The sequence below is a fragment of the Chiloscyllium punctatum genome, chromosome 41 (assembly GCF_047496795.1).
Source record: "Chiloscyllium punctatum isolate Juve2018m chromosome 41, sChiPun1.3, whole genome shotgun sequence".
Lineage (NCBI taxonomy): Eukaryota > Metazoa > Chordata > Chondrichthyes > Orectolobiformes > Hemiscylliidae > Chiloscyllium > Chiloscyllium punctatum.
This window is the reverse complement of record NC_092779.1, coordinates 12,094,560-12,109,579: the sequence shown is the minus strand read 5'-3', so window position 1 is coordinate 12,109,579 and position 15,020 is coordinate 12,094,560. Positions and strand designations below refer to the sequence as shown.

The 15,020-nt window shown below is 45.0% G+C and overlaps 1 protein-coding gene across 3 annotated transcripts in view; it reads left to right on the top strand.

Annotated features, from left to right (window-relative positions):
• The window catches only part of lars2 (leucyl-tRNA synthetase 2, mitochondrial), a 115,221-nt gene extending 100,532 nt beyond the window's left edge, over positions 1-14,689 (top strand). Inside the window, exons 19-20 of one of the 3 annotated variants that reach the window (XR_011954996.1) lie at positions 4,663-4,790; positions 12,322-12,475. Coding sequence is in view for 2 of the 3 variants with exons in the window: in XM_072560374.1 (XP_072416475.1) it covers positions 4,663-4,790; positions 12,322-12,501 (308 nt within the window). In the remaining variant the exon portion in view is untranslated. Of the gene's footprint in view, positions 1-4,411; positions 4,549-4,662; positions 4,791-12,321 lie in introns of those variants that run through there. The other 2 variants (XM_072560374.1, XM_072560375.1) reach the window with 2 other exon arrangements.
• The last annotated feature ends 331 nt before the right edge of the window (positions 14,690-15,020 follow it).

The window sequence follows — 15,020 nt, the reverse complement described above, 5'->3', positions numbered from 1 at the left end:
TATATTGCAGCAGTGGCTAATGGTATCAGCTGTAAACCACTTGGAGGTTTCTGGTGGCTGCAAAAATTCTCTTCATCTTTGAATCAGTGTTTGTTCTTGCCAGGTTATCTTGTTATACCTTTGCTGTACCTCTGCAGCTTTTCTTGTGAAAAGTATCAGTCACGTGTCACTTCAGGCCCATAGTAATGTGGTTGACTCTTAACTGCCCTTTGCAATGGCCCTAGCAAGCCATTCAGTCCGAAGGTATTTAGGAATGGGCAATAAATGCTGGCTTTGCCGGTGTTCCCATGAGAAACTGACAAATGTAAGGTACTTTGCATATTCCCATGGGAATGGGATGCTGAGTATGGAATTTACCCTCGCTGTTACATTTTGGGTTATCAGATTTTTAAAAATCAGGTGGACCCGTCTGCCTGAGTTCCCAATCTCCACTCTCATTATACTCCGCTCTGAATCAGGAGCAACTTTCCACCTTGCGTTATGAAGTACCCGATCTGCTTCAACTGGTGTGTGTGTGTGTGTGTGTGTGTGTGTGTGTGTGTGTGTGTGTGTGTGTGTGTGTGTGTGTGTGTGTATGTATGTACATATCCGAGGAACTGAAACTGTCCTGTCCTACTGCAGTCACTATCTTATGCAGCACCGAATTCTGAGCATTTGCTGTTTTATATTTGTATTTCTATTTGTAGATCATGTGGAAGTTGCTCAACAGAGCCTGGTCGTAATAAATCTTAGTTTTTTGTGCCTTCTGCCGTGGTTCAGTCCCTGTACGTTTTGCACTGTACTGTTGTGTTTTGCTGATTACATCTGGAGGAGAATATAAAGCTTAGAAATGATCTGTGCTTGAGCAACATAGTAAGAGATGAGAATAACTTTGGCTCTAAGGGCTTAATGATTAGGAACTGAAGCAAGCCTATTTCTTCTAACAAGCCTGCCCTTTTAAGTTCATTTTACTTAACTCTGCACCCAGTTGTTTCTTGCATCGGACAATCACATGATGTTATTGGACTGTTAATCGGAATAAACACTTTTTTAAAAAAAAAACTGGAGAAACTAAGCGAATTTGGCAGCGTCTGTGGAGAAAGAATCAGTTAACATTTTGAGTCCTCTATGACTCTTCAAAACGGAGACTCCTGTATAATACCGGAGTTCAAATTCCACTGTAGCAACGCGTTAGAACTTGAATTAATCTGGAATAGATCTGGAATACATCTCTCCCTTAATGACTGTGAAGCTACTGGATTATTGTAAAGATGCATCTGGTTCATCATTGACCTTCAGGGAAGGCAGTCTGGCCATACGTAACTCCAGACCCACGGCAGTGCGTTGTTGACTTGAACTGTCCCCAGGAACAGCATCATTTTGGCATGTGTCTGGACACACAGACAACATTGGTTCATGAAGATGACTCAGAACTAACTTCTCATGAGCAATCGGGGATGTGTAATAAATATTGGCCTGGCCAGTAACATTCATATCTTGGAAAACAAGATACTGTTAGGAGTTAGGAGTAGAGGTAGGTCATTTGGCCCTTTGATCCTGTTCCATCAGTCAGTGCAATCATGGCTGATCATCCAACTCAATAACCTGTTCCTGGTTTCTCCCCACACCCTTTGATCCCTTTAACCCTAAGAACTGTACCTAACTCTTTGTTGAAAGCATTTAACGTTTTGGACTCAACTGCTTTCTGTGGCAGAGAATCCCAGAGGCTCACCACTTTTTGGATGAAGACATTTCTCCCCAGCTCGCTCCTAAATGGTCTACCTCACATTCTTAGACTGTGGTCCCTGGTTCTGGATTCCCCAGTTTTCGGGAGCATGCTTCCTGTTTATGCCCTGTCTATTCCTGTTAGAATTTTATAGACTTTCTTTGAGACTCCCTTTTGTTCCTCTGGAGAGAGTTGAAAGATAAATTTGCCTCACTATCCCACTTTGCAACTTCTGGGAATTTCTGCCACCACAAAGCAGAAATATTGAAAATATCATCAAAGCAACAGGGTATTTTTTTCAAGGAAACCTACAGCTATCCAGACAGTAAAGCCTGTTGCATCAGAATGAAAATCTGAATGGCTCAATAATGGGACAGGCGAGGCCAGCTCCACCTGTTCCATTCAGATTCACTGTACCATAAACCTCCACCAAGGCATTCACCTACTGGCAAAAACTAAATTAATTCCCTTGCCTGCATCTCACAACACATTTTCAAAATGCAAATCTGCCACTTTTGCAAGGTTCTTGTTACATCGATACTATTGCAGGAAGTGACTGCTCAACATTGCGTAGCAGTTCGAATGAACATGGCTTTCCTGCTGTAGGCTGGCACTTCCCCATTTCTGACCTTTTCCAATTTAAGCAGGGCTCTGGGCAGTGGTTAGACATTTGTACTTAAGTCGATGGAGCAGCCTTCCCTTTATGCAACTCCTGGCCGCACCCCCGAAACTTGGCTGAGTCTGCCTGACAGATTCCTGTTCCTGTTTTCCACAGAAATGTAAACATGACCCTTGGTTTAGTCGGTGTTTATCTGTGCCTGCCATCGCTTCAGTATGTCACTAGTTCTGTCACATTGAACAATGGAGTTCAGGTTTAACCTTTGGAGTAGATTTGGAAATTGTCTAACGTCAACCAGGCTAAGAAACAGGATAGTTCCTTCCTGCAGTACTGGGGGCTGAAGTGCTACAGCGACTCTGCCCTTATATTTGTGTCAAGGTATTAAACAGCAGTTTGAAAAACCATTCCCCCAACTCTTCTGGTATCTGCAGGGTGAGGCTCGGAGCTCTGTCTGTCGCCTCTGCAACCATTCCCACCACCACCCCATCAGCCACCCCCCTACCCCACCCCCACTCCAACCTAAACCCCACCCCCAACCCAAGCCCCACTCCATCAGCCACCCCCACTCCAAACCAAATCCCACCTCACCACCCACCCCCCCCAACCCAAGTCCCACCTCACCAGCAACCCCTTCCCCCACCAGTCACCACCCTCCCCCATCCCCAACCCAAACCCCCACCAGCCAACCTCACCCCACCCAACCCCACCCCATCAGCTATCTTCCCCACTGCCCCACCCCATCAACCACCGCTGAGGGCTGCAACAGGTTTCGAGAGAGAGAGATTATGTGAGGGGACTCTCTAGTCCGAGGCACAGACAGATGTTTCTCTGGCCAGCAGTGAAAAATCAGAATGGTATGTTGCTTCCCTGGTGCCAGGGTCAAGGATGTCTCAGAGAGGGTGCAAGATGTTCTCAAGGGGGAGAGGGCCCAGCAGGATGTTATTGTACACATTGGAAACAACGACATTGAAAGGGAAAAGGATGAGATTCTGTAGGGAAAAATAGAAAGTTAAGCAGGAATTTAAAAAGGAGGTCCTCAAGGGGAGTAATATCTGGATTACTCCCGGTGCTATGAGCTATTGAGGGTAGTAATAGGAGGATAGAGCAGATGAAAGCATGGCTGAGGAGCTGGTGTACGGGAGAAGGATTCACATTTGTGGATCATTGGCATCTCTTCTGGGCTGGAAGTGACCTGTACAAGGGGGATGGATTGCATCTGAATTGGAAGGGGACTAATATACTGGCAGGGAGATTTGTTAGAGCTGCTCGGGAGGATTTAAATTGGTGTGGTGGGGGTGGGTGGGAGATCAATCTGAGACTGGTACAGTTGAGAAAAGTAAGTCAAACAGTCAGGGCAGGCAGGACAAAGCAGAGAACAAGATAGGACTGGCAAATTAAGCAGCATTTATTTCAATGCAAGAGGCCTAACAAAGAAGGATCCCAGCTTCAAGCTGCCCTGATACCAACAACCTTCACTCCTAGCCTCCCTTCAGTCACGTCTAGTTCCTGCACAAGATTGTCTATCCCACGGTTGTTTAACATTGCCTCATTGTTTTAGACCATGGTGACCGACTACATAAGAGACTAAATAAAACCGATTTTGGGAATGTGAGAATTTTGGGAATCCATTTGATTGTAAAAAAATATATACCCAGCTTCCCAGCCTGTGACCAGATAATCCCATCTGTTCCCAAACATCTGCTTGGGATGCATGTGCCTGTTGTATTTGGTCCTTGAAGTCATATTCAAGCTTTATTTGCTTGAATACCAGCAATGATGGAACGTGAGGGAGAGGTGCCAGTATTGGTCTGGGATGGACAAAGTCAGAAGTCACATGAGCCAGTTTATAGTTCTGAAAGGTTTATATGAAATCACAAGCTTTCGGAGCACTGCCCCTTCTTACGGGTAACTTCTGAAAATGATAGACCAGTTGTTGGAGTTAGTTAATATATTATTGCATTGATAAGTCTTGATTGACTTGGTTTATGGCATAGAGTAATTTATGCAAATTTTGTTCTCTGGAGCAATGACGGTATTAAAGCCAGGCTATTTGGAGTATAATGCGACAGATTTTTCTTTTTGTTTAGTTATGTGAGGGAGAGCTAGTCCATGCAATCCCCTGGTCTTGTCACGTGAAAGTCCAGTCTTGCATTCACAACGATGGCCTCTAGTTTCTAATCGGGCACAGGGGTATTTGCTTTGCACTGTGTCCAAGAGGGTCTGAAGCACTCCTCCCTTTGTGACTTCCTCCAAGGTACCTCCAGCTGAAAGTCTTTCAGGAAATTCCACTTTAAACTTTCTACTGAGATACAAATGCATGTATTCCTATCTGTTGCAGGTCTTTCCAGTGTCCAGAACAAGCTGACCAGTCACTATCGGTGGGACACGGATGTGCTGTTTCAACAGTGGCCAAAGGTGGACCCAGTCTATCTGCAGCAGCCAGACACCGTGACGATGGTTGTCAGGGTAAGATCCTAAGTGAGGAGTAGAAGTTTCACCATGGCTGAGGGAGATGAATCTTAAATATAACTCTTGCTTTCCATGGCACTTGTTCTGTTACACTTGCTCCATCTTTCTCTATTCTGTATTATTCTCATAATGCCTGGCTTATGCATTGTTCCCAGAAATCCTCCTTTCAGTGTCTCCAAGGTAGCTGATGCTGGCTTCCACACTACTAGATGCCTGATCCATGCTCAGTATGTGTTTAAATACACAATGAAAGGGCTAATTCTCAACTGTCCTCTGAAACCAAAGATGTAACAAGCCACTCAGGTATTGGGAATGACTGACAAATGCTGACTTCGTCTGGTGATTCCCAGGTCCTGCGAATGAATTTAATATGAAATTCCTGTGCATGACTAGCACAGTAGTCATTCAAGAGTGGAATCATGACCATGTTGCACTATCTGGGTCAAGCAGTGTTAGGGGCAGCTTGTGTGTAGGTGTGTGTGTGTTTGAGCGGATTGTTATTCCCCAAATCCAGGATTGGAGAGAGAGCCTCAAACATCCAGGGTGACAGTGAGGAGAAAGTGAGGACTGCAGACGCTGGAGATCAGAGTCGAGAGTGTGGTGCTGGATAAGCACAGCAGGTCAGGCAGCATCTGAGGAGCAAGAGACTCGATGTTTCGCCCTTCATCAGGGTGACACCAAGTCTTGTTTCATCTCCATTCAGTTGCTTGTAATTTCAACCTTCCACATGTGTAACATTGTCAAATCAGTGGGTAATGTTGAACCAGGAGTGATTAATGTTAATCACTGTGTATGAAAACTGGGCACTTTTCATTCTATGTCTTAAATACCCTCTCTCTAACAACCATGAAAAGGCCACGATAATTTACCCCCAAAGTTGTCTATTGTCATCAGAAAACTTCCATCTAATTCTGGAATGATACTTAATACATTTCAAAGTGAAGGCTTCCTTTTACAAAGTTTAACCCTCCACATGTTTCAGTGAAGACCATGTCTTCCCTTGTGCAAGTTTAATTCACCTCAGATGTTTCTATTGTCACATATTATACCATGCAAGGAATTATGATAGTGTAATGTCAACACAGTCAATGTTTCTAATCAAACAGGTATTGTTAACTTTATGCAGGTGAGCAGCGTTTGTTTGATTCAACTTTGATCCTTTTAAAATGCACAATTGTGTGCTATCTTCATAAATCTGCTTTTCAGCACTGTCCTGGCATCTTTTTGACATTTCTCGGAATTCCAGCTTGAACATTGCAGTGGCTTCCCTCTGGCTAAAAGCCAACCATTTTCCTGTTTGACGGAAAGAATATCACTGTCTCTCATCCCAAAACTCTGTGCTTATAAAGGGGTTGAAACTGGAGGGTGCCTTCCAGTAGGCTGCGTGTGTGTGTGATGCGCCTGCATGTTCCAGCCTGTCACAGGATTTCTGCTTTGTGTCGACTGGGAGTTCTCGAGATTGTTGAAAGCTGAGAATCTTATTGACTGTTTTAAAGCACGTCTAATCTCTGAAGTGGGTGTGAGCTTTGTAAATAACCTTAATGTTTTTTTTAATTCTTCACGCGATTCAGGCATCACTGGCAGGTCCAGCATTTATTACCCAATCCTAAACATCCTTTAAACTGATTTGCTCCCTGGTTTATTTCAGAGGATAGGTAAGAACCAACATGTTGCAGGGAGTCTGGAGTCACATGTAGACCAGCCCGGAGAAGGAGTGTGGATCTCCTCCCGAAAGGGTATTAGTCAGCCCAATTTTCTTAGACAATTAATGGTAGTTTCAGGGGTGCCAGTGCTGAGACTAGCTTTCCATTCTGGATTTTAATTAACTGATTCCCCTGGTTGAGTTGCCATCTAGAACTGCTGCTGTTCTTGGGGTGCAGGCAACACTTCAAGAGTGCTTTTCAAGAGCTGTGAGGTCCGTGTATGGCATTGACTTACGAAGCTGTGTTGGAATGCTGATGGGTGTGCAAAGAGCCTCGGTGTGCCATGCAGTCTTACAGGTTGGAGGGCACGTTGGGTCCAGCTGCACCCATGGGTGCAGGTCAGGAGAGAGTTGCAGAATTTTGATCCAGCAACATTGAAGTAACAATGGTCAGGATGGTGAGTTGCTTGGAGGGGAACTTACAGGCAGTGATTATGTTCCCATCTATCTGCTGTCCTTGTCCTTCTCAATGGTTGTGGTTTCTGAGGTGGGATTTGAACCCATGATCCCAGGCCAACAGCCTCTGGATGACCTTTCCATGATGTCACCGACTTCTCAAATGCCAAGGGTACTTGACTTTCTGTCACACTTTCTACTTGTGAATCCCGCTCTTGAGTGAGTTAGAAGGAGATTGATCGACGAGTCAAGATTATTGAAGGTCAGGCAAGAAAATGGAGTTAATCGATTTATCAGCCACGGGCTTAGTGAATGGACAGCAGGTTCAAGAAACTGTATGATCTACTCTTTCTAATTGACACAGGCTTACCAATAACTTGGCGAAGGTGAGGACTGCAGATGCTGGAGATTAGAGTTGAGAGTGTGGTGCTGGAAAAGCACAGCAGGTCAGGCTTCCGACCAGGTCAGGCAGAATCATTCCTGATGAAGGGCTTTTGCCATAACCATCAACTGTCCTGCTCCTTGGAAGCTGCCTGACCTGCTGTGCTTTTCCAGCACCACAATCTCTTAGCAACAACTTACCCAGCTCCAGGGATTCTGGATAATCCAAGATGGAGGACGGGAAAAAATTTGTAGCTGTAAGAGCTGCTGTCCATGCCAACCAGATATCCCAACCCAATCTAGTCCCACCTGCCAGCACACGGCCCACATCCCTCCAAACCCTTCCTATTCATATCACCATCCAAATGCCTTTTAAATGTTGCAATTGTACCAGCCTCCGCCACTTCCTCTGGCAGCTCATTCCATACACGTACCACCCTCTGTGTGAAAACGTTGCTCCTTAGGTCTCTCTCATATCATTCCCCTCTCACCCTAAACCTATGCCCTCTAATTCTGGACTCCCCCACCCCAGGGAAAAGACTTTGCCTATTTATTCTATCCATGCCCCTCATAATTTTGTAAACCTCTATAAGGTCACCCCTCAGCCTCCGACGCTCCAGGGAAAACAGCCCCAGCCTGTTCAGCCTCTCCCTGTAGCTCAGATCCTCCAACCCTGGCAACATCCTTGTAAATCTTTTCTGAACCCTTTCAACTTTCACAACATCCTTCTGATAGGAAGGAGACCAGAATTGCACACAATATTCCAACAGTGGCCTAACCAATGTCCTGTACAGCCGCAACATGATCTCCCAACTCCTGTACTCAATACTCTGACCAATAAAGGAAAGCATACCAAATACCTTCTTCACTATCCTATCTACTTGCGACTCTATTTTCAAGGAGCTATGAACCTGCACCCCAAGGTGTCTTTGTTCAGTAACACTCCCTCGGACCTTACCATCAAGTGTATAAGTCCTGCTAATATTTGCTTTCCCAAAATGCAGCACCTCGCATATATCTGAATTAATCTCCATTTGCCACTCCTCAGCCCATTGGCCCATCTGATCAAGATTCCATTGTAATCTGAGGTAACCTTCTTTGCTATCACTACACCTCCAATTTTGGTGTCATCTGCAAACTTTCTAACTATACCTCTTATGGTCACAGCCAAATCATTTATATAAATGATGAAAAGTAGTGGACCAGCACTGATCCTTGTGGCACTCCACTGGTCACAGGCCTCCAGTCTGAAAAACAACCCTCCACCACCACCCTCTGTCTTCTACCTTTGAGCCAGTTCTGTATTCAAATGGCTGGTTCTTCCTGTATTCCATGTGATCTAACCTGGCTAACCAGTCTCCCATGGGGAACCTTGTTGAACACCTTACTGAAGTCCATATCGTTCGCGTCTACCGCTCTGCCCTCATCAATCCTCTTTGTTACTTCTTCAAAAAACTCAATCAAGCTTGTGAGAAATGATTTTCCATGCACAAAGCCATGTTGACTGTCTATAATCAGTTCCTGCCTTTCCAAGGCTCACTGGTCTATAGTTCCCTGGCTTGTCCTTACCACACTTCTTAAACAGTGGCACCACATTTGCCAACCTCCAGTCTTCCGGCACCTCACCTGTGACTATCGATGATACAGATATCTCATCATGGTCAGAGAAAGAAACCGATACTGCTGTTGGACACAGCAGTGTATCTGCACAGTTACTGCCTTTGCTGTTTGCATTCAAGTATCTCTGGACATCAGTGTGTGTCTATGAAAAATTAACAAACAGTGAAATTCACAGCTGACCTTGGCTGGATGAGTATATGAATAGGAATGGGTTAGAGGGACATGGGCCAAGTGCTTGTTAATGGGACTAGATTGGGTTGGGATATCTAGTCGGCATGGACAAGTTGGACCAAAGGGTCTGTTTCCGTGCTGTACATCTCTCTGACTCGAATATACAACATGCATAGCATCGTCCTACAGCTGTGCAAATGTGATGTTTGAGAAATGACAAATGCTGTTGACTGCATTGCAGCCCTGTCACTCACTGCCCATGTTCTTTTCTGTAAGAAATTGCAAGTTCAGACCTGACAGATCTAAAGTTAATCCACAACCCACGCTGAATTAGTTGGTCACAGCCAGAGCAGCAGTTAATTCAGTGCCCTGGAGTTAGAGAGGATTTACGTCAGCAGACTAGGGAGCCTGGCTTGTAGTCTCTCCTTCAATGAAAAGTGTGTGTGGGATGAGGTGAGGCCAGCTGTGGTTGCAAGTTGTAATATTAGACATCTGCAGTCTCGTTATGCAGGTGAAGGTTTCACATCGCCTTCCATTATCAAAATAACAAAAGCGAAGGTAAAGGGAATATTGGGGAGGGGTGGGGGGGTGGGGGTGGTTAGGGGGTGGTTAGGGGGTGTAGGGAAGAAAGGGGAATCTAGGTGTGTGAAGTCTGTTATGTGCATTCATTTCTCTGGCTGTCTTCAGCTGCCTCAACCCCGAAACTCCTGAATCCTCCTCTTCAAACTCACCCACTCCCTCTTCCCACAAGTCACCTACCATTTCAGCACCTCACCCTGCTCCCTGGCCAACATCTCTGTCTCAGGCTTGCTGCAGTGCTCCAGCAAAGCTTAGCACAGGCTGGAAGAACAGCATCTCATTTTCTACTTGGGGAGCCTGCAGTCTTTGGGACACAATATTGAGTACATTTAAAGCCCGAACACCACCTTCCATGTCCTTAACTGACCCCCTCACACACTTCAGGCCTTGTCATGACATCGGCTGCTTTTCGCACAATCAATCCATTCTCATATAGTCCCTACTGTCACCTATCTAGCTTCTCTTAAAAACAAAAAGAACCACAGATGTTGGAAATCAGGAACAAAAACAGAAATTGCTGGAAAAGCTCAGCAGGTCTGCAGCATCGCAGATGGACTCCATCTCTGCCTATCCGTTCACTTTGTTTACCCTTCCCTCACCCTGCGGTCAGCATAAATACCACTTTTTGTTTGCAGCTGCTATCAGTTCTGAAGAAGGGTCACCAATCTTGAAGCACTAACTCTGCTTCCTGTCCAGACACTGTCAGACCTGCTGGGTTTCTCCAGCAATTTCTGTTTCTGTTTCAAATTTCCAGCGTCCGCAGCCTTTATTTTATCTTAATGTTTGTACAGCTCTTTTGATCACCTGCTCCTCTCACCCCCATCCCCACCCTCTACCCTACATGTCCTGAAGTGGCTCAGAACCTAAGTTCTCTTGATAATGCTGCTGTGTTGCACCATTTGACGCTCTGCTGTAATATTCTGTCACTCAATTAAAGGCATGATGGGGGAGGTGCCGGTGGTGGACTGGGGTGGACAAAGTCAGAAGTCACATGACACCAGGTTATAGTCCAACAGGTCTGTTTGAAGTCACTAGCTTTCGGAGCGCCGCTCCTTCTTCACGTCAAGTGAAGAGAAGCACACAGGCGCACAGTGTGTAATTGGAGAGATCAAATGATTGTACAAATAGTGTGTGTTGTATCAACAGGCTGAATAATACATCTTTACAGGTGATCAAGAGTGTCAGACGGTGAGAGTAAAGTGAATAGCAAGCGAAAGGATGACCTATAATCTGATTAATTGGGGTAGAGAGATAATTACAAAACATCAAAAGTAAGGTGGTGCTGGTGACAAATCAATGACTGGAGTAACATGATTGATGTAAGAGTCACATGCTGAAGGTCTAACCAAAGTAACAAGTAATCCAAATCTGTACAAAGGTGCTATAGAAATGCAAGTGGTGGTTGCTTCTCGATTGTTTGTGAACTGGGGAACTGAGTTTTCAGTGGAGTGCCCTTGAACTGCACATGGTTTGTAATGATGGGTGCAGCTGCAATGATAGATGACTCTCGTACTCTCTGAGGTTAACCGATAAATTCCGAGTAACTGCTGATGGCGTAATAATGACGTCATGAAGCTTCTGGCCTGCTGCCATTGCCACAGCTTGATCCGGGTTGATCAGGGCAGTGACCAAGGAAACCGAGAGCTCTGCTGGTGACTCGAGAACTGCAGTGGGAATGAGTGCCAAGCCAAAGGGCATCTTTACAAAGCTTACAAAATCGGAGCTCTGACCTGCTGCGTCTGTCCATGGTCAAAGCTGATCTGATTACTCTACGTTTCGCCAGTTAACCTTCCTCACGCCCTCCCACTTATCAAATATCTAGCTTATCTCCACTTTAAAAATGTTCAAGGATAGATAGGGTTAATTCCTGAAGAAGGGCTGATGCCCGAAACATCGATTCTCCTGTTCCTTGGATGCTGCCTGACCTGCTGTGCTTTTCCAGCAACACATTTTCAGCTTAGATGGGGTTAATGGGAGGTGTCTTTTCCCTAGGGTGCGTGGTTTCAAGGCTAGGGGGCATATTTTTAAGGTGAAAGGATAGAGATTCAAAAAGACATGAGGGCAATGTTTTTTTGAAGAGGGTGGTTCGTGTGGGGAAGTGTTGGATGTGGATATAGTTATAGCATTTAAATGACATTTCGATAAGTACATGAATAGGAAAGGTTTGGAGGGATATGGGCGAGGAGCAGGCAGGTGGGACTAATTTAGTTTGCTATTATGTTTGGCAAGGACAGGTTGACCAAAGGGTCTATTTCTGTGCTATATGACTCTTCTACCACTGCCTTTTGAGAAAGAGAGTTCCAAGGGCTTTCAACCCTCTGTGAAAGAAATTTGTCCTTATCTCTGTCTTAAATGACTAACCATGAAGCAGTGACTCCAAGTTCTGATCCTCTCTCAAGAGGAAGCTTCCTTTCCACACACACTCTGTTAAGACCTCTCAGCATGTTGCACATGTCACTCAAGTGACCTCTTTCTCTTATAAAATCTCCAGCCTTTCCAACTCTTCTTCATGCAAGAACCCACCATTCAGGTGTTATCCCGGTACTTTTGGAGATCTTGACTTCAGTTATCTCTCTCTAAGGCTAGAGATGGTGGATATATAAAGCCAATCAGTAACAGACTGTCCCATTCAATTGCTCAGCTATTTCTCATTTTGCGCTCTCTTTCTCTCCCCAACAGATCAACAACCAGGTTTGTGGCTCAGTAAACCTGCCTCAACGAGTCATCCAGAATGTTGAGAGAGTGCAGGAGCTCATCCTTCAAAGCGAACTGGGCATCAAACAGCTGCAGGGGCGTGTCATCAAGAAAGCCATCCTGTCTCCCAGAACCGCCCTCATCAATTTCCTCGTGGAAGAATAAAGAGGAATAATGGAGCTGCTTATGTTTCCAAAAGCTTCCGCTGTCCCGGACTTGCATTTATGGTGACGTGACGCCTAACAATTCACATCACGGCCTCATTATTTTAAGGAATCAATGTCACACAGAAGCTGTGCACTGGAACTCCTAACTAAGACAGACATTGTGTCTCACAGTTACTCCTTTGAACTCCTAACTCCTGCCTGACTTTGAAGGTTGAGAGTGACTAAGCAGAGTCGCTGATTCAGCTTGGAATGCTCCTGACAATGGCACTAACCATTCAAGCAGTCAGGAAAGGCCAGGTGGTTGGAGAAGAGTTGGCTGCAGTGAAATGGGGACTAAGTTACTGAACCATGTCGTCAAAAGTGTTCTGGCCTCCTCCTCTTCCTCCGAAGGAATTACTGAGAAAACCGTTGGGCTGCACCTATTTTTACGTTCCGATCACCTTCATTTTTTTTAGGGAAATGAATAAATCTCATCTGAATGTGATAAAAGACCTGGCATGTTTTTGATAATAGAGCAATGAAACATTGATTGACTAAACGTTAAAAGTTTGTGAGAAGATTTTTAGCTCAGGTGCTCGTTGTTGTGGTTCTGTTCGCCGAGCTGGGAAGGCTTCACAGGAGGCTCCCAAGCACTGAGAATGTCACCTAGACAGGGGACGAAACGTCTGCAACACAAATTCCCAGCTCGGTGACTAAACGTTAGGTGTAATTTAACTAAAAATGCAATTGAATGTCATAATTGCATATTCAGAAGGAAAGCAAAAATTAAGTTTGCTAAAAAGGAATAAGTTCTATTGCTCCAACCATAACTGTTCAAATTCTGAAGAGACAGACTGCCCCGACGATTTCTTCTTTTGGTAAAGTGAGAAGGTGCAAATGGTTTGAGATGGGCACAGCACTCGCTCACCACCACCACCACGTCCCTGAGCTTCCATCTCTCAGGTTGTTCTATCCTTGGGTGCAGTGGATAAATGGATCATAGTCATGTTTGGCTGACTCTATGCCAGTTCTTTGCAACCTGCAACACAATCTCCAGAACGTGAAATGACCACGTTTACATGGTTGAGAGCTTGTGCTTATCAATCCTGGATGAGATACCCCTGGTCCAACACAGTGTGGCAATTGGTTTTTCTTCGTCAGGTTGACTGCAGTGCTTCACATTGCCTGTTCTTTGTGGTACTTCCTCCCATTTGTTTGCTAGGAGTGATTCACAATGTGCATTAATTATGGCTACGAAATTTCCATTGCAGATGCCTATATTTTGATTTTTTTCTTCAAAATTCACTTCTGAGCCTTTTTGTTTCCATTGCCCCCACCCACATGCAGTCCCTTCACCACTCCTTTAGTAAACTGGCTCCACACACACTTCGTAAACTTGCCACAATGCTGAAATCATCATTGGATCGAACCCAGGGCAATGCTAAGAGGATCATGTGGTCCGGATAGGCTGGAATTTTCTGTCAATGAGTGTGCTGTCTGGAAGCCAGGCTGCAACGTAAAAACTGAGCAAGGCTGCATGAGGGACTTCGAACACACTCACGGCCTACTGTGGAGAATCAGCACCTTGAATGTTTGTGTCACCGCAGCATTCCACATGTTAATGAGGCAGGAAAACATTGGGAATTCTGTTACAGAGGGGCCCAGGAAAGTGGCTGATCAATATTGCAGGAGTCTTATGATATCAGTGAACATTTTCTTTTACATAAACATGGCAAATGTACCAGTCAAGACTTCAGCTATACCAGGAGGCTGTTGGAGAGATCAATGTCCTGGTCATCATGTGATCTCACATCACTTGCCAATGATGTAAACTTTCTTCACATATTTACAGTAACCCTTTATACTACATGAACACTGTTTGTTCCGGGTGCAGGAGATGGAGCCCTGCATTAAATATGGCCACTGTGATCCTACTGCACATGCTCAGCATCATCGTGGTGAGACACAGGTCTTCATATGTATCCTGCAACGGTCTCACTGGTTAGGGAGTAAACCTCTTCGATGCTTTGGAGTGCAAAGGAGTAAAAGTATAATTAGTTTATCTTCAAATGACCAAAAAGGGAGTGATCGGATTAAGTGAAGCTAGAGGGTTGCCTACTTGCCTAGTGATATTAAACAATCACCTCTCTCTCTCATATTGTGCATGTGTTAATCCACCGAGTGCAGCCAGTGATGGGTATAACAAAGCCAAAAAGGTTATTCTCTTATTCTGTCTTTATTTCCAAAGTCCGGTTTCGTCTTTTGGAAGGACCAATTCCAAGCTGCACCGTATTTTCATCTTTGCTCTTTCTGCAGTCCTCGAGCCTGTGGATGAGGTTTCATGGAGGCCAGGAGCTAAAAGCAATCACATCAGCCCATCTGCTGCTTATGTCGCCTTGATCCTGACAAGAGAAGGGGCACTTTAGAAGGTTTGGGATTTTTTATTGAATCATTAGAGTAAAGTAGGGGAGGGGAATAATGAAGGGTGTCGCAACACCATTGATATTATCAAACCCATGTAGACCCTGCAGAAAAGTG